Genomic DNA, 3603 nt, shown 5'->3' with positions numbered 1-3603 from the left:
GCCGATTAATAATTGCAAGGGAGCTAACTAACAATAAATGTGTACATAGCTTACTCAAATGTATATATTATTTAAGTAGCAAAAGAAATTAATTTTTCAATATTACTTTTACTATAACCTATATATTCTTATTTCAAATGTAAGAAACATTTTATTGTTACTTTGATCGTTGATAAATAATTATTTTGTAACTGAAAAACAAAACCTTAATCTTTCTTTCATTTCTACAATTTTAAAGAAAACATCCACCGTTTGAAGATGATGGACCAATAACGTTTCATGTTTGATGCTGTGTAAAATATATCAAATATATTATTATTACTGATTTAAATGTTTAAAACAATTGAAAAAAAAAATTTATAACTGTATACAACTCGTAGATTGTTAATAGAACTAGATTCAAATTGAGCTAATTTAGCAAGCTTCAATCCACCCACTAGAAATCTTGTAAAAAATGACAGTGGTGCTATTCTTCCCAAACCAGGTCAAGTCAGATTTGGCCTTTTAAGTCTGGTTTAATCATCACCCGCTTTCCGCTTGGTGGAGCAACACTGAGTAGAGAGTTTGGTGCCTGGTTGGAGGACCATGAACTGTTTGTACCTGATGATGACGATGATGGTTAAATGGCCTGGTTGTGCTCATAATCATACCTAGATTTTCATATTGTGTAAGTTTCCTGAAATATCTGCATAATTGTGATATTGGCACTGATGTACAAGCTAGTTTTTCTAAAATATTTATTTAGTACATTTTATCACATTTTCTATTACAATTTTATTAAAACTAGTTGTAGTTTATGTTAACTAGAAGACCTAAATCTCAACTTGTTTTAGTTTCCTAATTTTTTTTCTTAATTACTGTTTAATATGTAAAAGAAAATAATGCAACTGGAATTAAGGAACTATTTAAGTAGCAAGGTAAAATACATTTAAAATAATACAATATACATGGTAAACTCACTGAAATATGTGGACTGTAAATTTTAAAATGCTGTCTGTTCATCTAACAAGACATTTTTATTGTGAACTTTACAATCAGCTAGTGATTTTTTTTAAAATATACCAATTATACATTACATTTAACTGTTTGTAGGTATTATTTAACCATTGTAACACACTTCTATACACATCTTTGCTGTTAATCTGTTGTGTTAAAACTTTTATATCTATCTACACTTCAATATTTACCACATTTCCTCTCCCCTCTACCATTTACTTTTACTCTGCCTCAACTGTTGTTGACACTTGTACCTGAAAACTTCTTGTATATAATGTAGTTATAAAAAGTTGTAGAGATAGGCTAAGTATTTTTATACCATGATAATGGCAAGATTGTCTTTTAAAAGAAGGTCTAAAGAAGGGTTGACTATGACTTCAATGATTTTAATCTGCTCCTGTTATCCTTTATGTCATATGTTATCTTTTCCTTATCCCTTTGACATTTTCGAATTTTGACTTTTCCAAGTTGTGAGTTGCTGTACTGTAACCATGATTAAAAGAATTCAACATATTAAAAAAAAAAATTACAACTATAAACTCTAAAACGCCCAACTCATTTATTAAACAAACAAACTAGTACAGTAGAGAATTCGTTTTCAAAAACACTATTAGAAACTTTAGCCACAACACCTTAATATAAAACGAATTAAATGCAGGTATAGGGCTACATGTCACATGACATTCAAACTAAAATAAACACCTTCCGATTAAAACATCTGGATAGAATAAGGAAAGAATAAGGATAGAACCACGTTATCATCCATTAGCACAATACTAGATAGTTACTAGATGTTAAAATAACATGTCAAATGTGTAAACAAAATATACAAGAAACTGATAAACAAAATAAGGTTGAAGAGGCGCAATAAAGGTTTTTGAAATATTTATTTTATCAAATATCCACCTTCATGGCCCGCCCCTTTGTAAGGGGCACAGCCCCTCCCTCCCTCCTCTTCCAAATAAAAGAATCATTTTTAGAAAATATGTACACTACTTTAACCAGTGTTGTCATCCCCCTCCCACACTGAAGGTTTCGACCCACCCCCCTCCCCTTCGGAGTAAAAATATCTGAAATAAACGTTGTATGTAAAGTCTCCGTAGTCTAAATTTTGTTTTGTATAAAGTACTACAATACTAATGCCGGACTCTGCGCTTGTAGGTAATATAACTTGTTTTTATAATCAATCGTAATAGAGATTGACTTAAATTACATATTTTGATTAAAATGATTTTAAGTTAAAATCAATTAACATTCCATAAATGAAGTTTGTATAAATATTTATACTTCATTTTTTTCCATACTAAAAAATCTTCAAAAAACATTCCGAAATTTAATATTTTGTATGGGAGGTAATCAATTATAAAATGTACTTTACTAATTTAAATAAAAAATATACTGATGTTAACGTAACAAAATGGATTGATTTGTAATTATAATGTACTGCAACATTAACTATCATTTCACTAATTTAGAAATATACTAAATTTTGCTATTATTAAAAACACTATAGCTAAAAAACTAAAAATAGAAACCTATATGTTTTTCTAATCCTAATATGTTTTTGTAATCCTAATAATTTCAACCAGCACTTTTTCTAACATGTAATGCTTTTGAAACTCTCGTTCTTTGTGAAGGAACAACAGCGTTTCTGTCGTCGTCCGCTGAAAACCACACAATTTCACAATGCCTGGAACAAAGGATGATGTTGCTGTTGAGTCAGAAACAAAAGAGACCACAGAGCCAATTGTAGCAAAGACAGTTGAAGATGTGAAAGGCAAAGCTGATGAGGCTGATGCTGAAGCAGAAGAACAAACAGAAGAAAACACAAAAACAGAAGATTCAGAAGAAAATACAAATGAAAATGCTAGCTCAGAAGAGACAGAATCAAAAACAGAAGAAACAACAGCAGAAAAGCGATCTGTAGATGAAAAAGAAAGTGAAGATGCAGAAGATGAAAGTCCGAAGAAAAAGGCAAATGAATCATCGAATGGCACCACAGAAACAACTGAATCTGCTTAGTTCTATTATATATATAATTTTTTTTTCCTTTTCATTCTGAACTCAATCACAAACTTGTAAAAATGTGTTTATCATCATGTTCAGGAGAAAACTGAGATATTTATAGTCAGGTTGTACACTTCATCATGGTTCTCATCATGTGTACTGTTCTTGTAATAAGCATCTTTATGTAAAACAAAAAGTATTGTTCTACTTAATTTTCCGGTAACATATAGTGCTGGGGTCGGCAACCTGCGGCTCGCGAGCCGCATGCGTCTCTTTTCGATGCCAAGATGCGGCTCTTCAGTTCCATGCGCAAATATTAATAATTATATTATTTTATTTTCAAAACTCATAAAAAATAGTATGCTGTAAATCAGGGGTCTCCAAACTACGGCCCGCGGGCCGGATGCGGCCCTCGAAGTCCTCTCATCCGGCCCGCGGTGATCTTTTTGTCCAAGGAAAAATCGTTTGTTGGTGATGGCTGAGGAACTTTGCCCAGTAAAATCAAAGACATGCCTGGAAGAAACTGGCCCCCGAACTGAAATTTGATAGTTAATGCGGCCCTCGGGCTGAAAAGTTTGGAGACCCCTGCTGTAAACAGTA

The 3603-nt window shown here is 32.0% G+C and overlaps 1 protein-coding gene across 1 annotated transcript; it reads left to right on the top strand.

Moving 5' to 3' along the window:
• The first annotated feature begins 2647 nt into the window (after positions 1 to 2647).
• Positions 2648 to 3029, top strand: LOC131955121 (uncharacterized). The gene has a single exon (XM_059319096.1). The coding sequence runs from the start codon at positions 2683 to 2685 to the stop codon at positions 3016 to 3018; it is 336 nt and encodes a 111-aa protein (XP_059175079.1). The 5' UTR covers positions 2648 to 2682; the 3' UTR covers positions 3019 to 3029.
• The last annotated feature ends 574 nt before the right edge of the window (positions 3030 to 3603 follow it).

This window comes from Physella acuta, unplaced genomic scaffold (genome assembly GCF_028476545.2).
Source record: "Physella acuta isolate Inbredline_101_S28 unplaced genomic scaffold, ASM2847654v3 ptg001055l, whole genome shotgun sequence".
NCBI lineage: Eukaryota > Metazoa > Mollusca > Gastropoda > Physidae > Physella > Physella acuta.
Note: the sequence above shows the minus strand (reverse complement) of the source record. Positions and strands in the feature narration are given on the sequence as shown.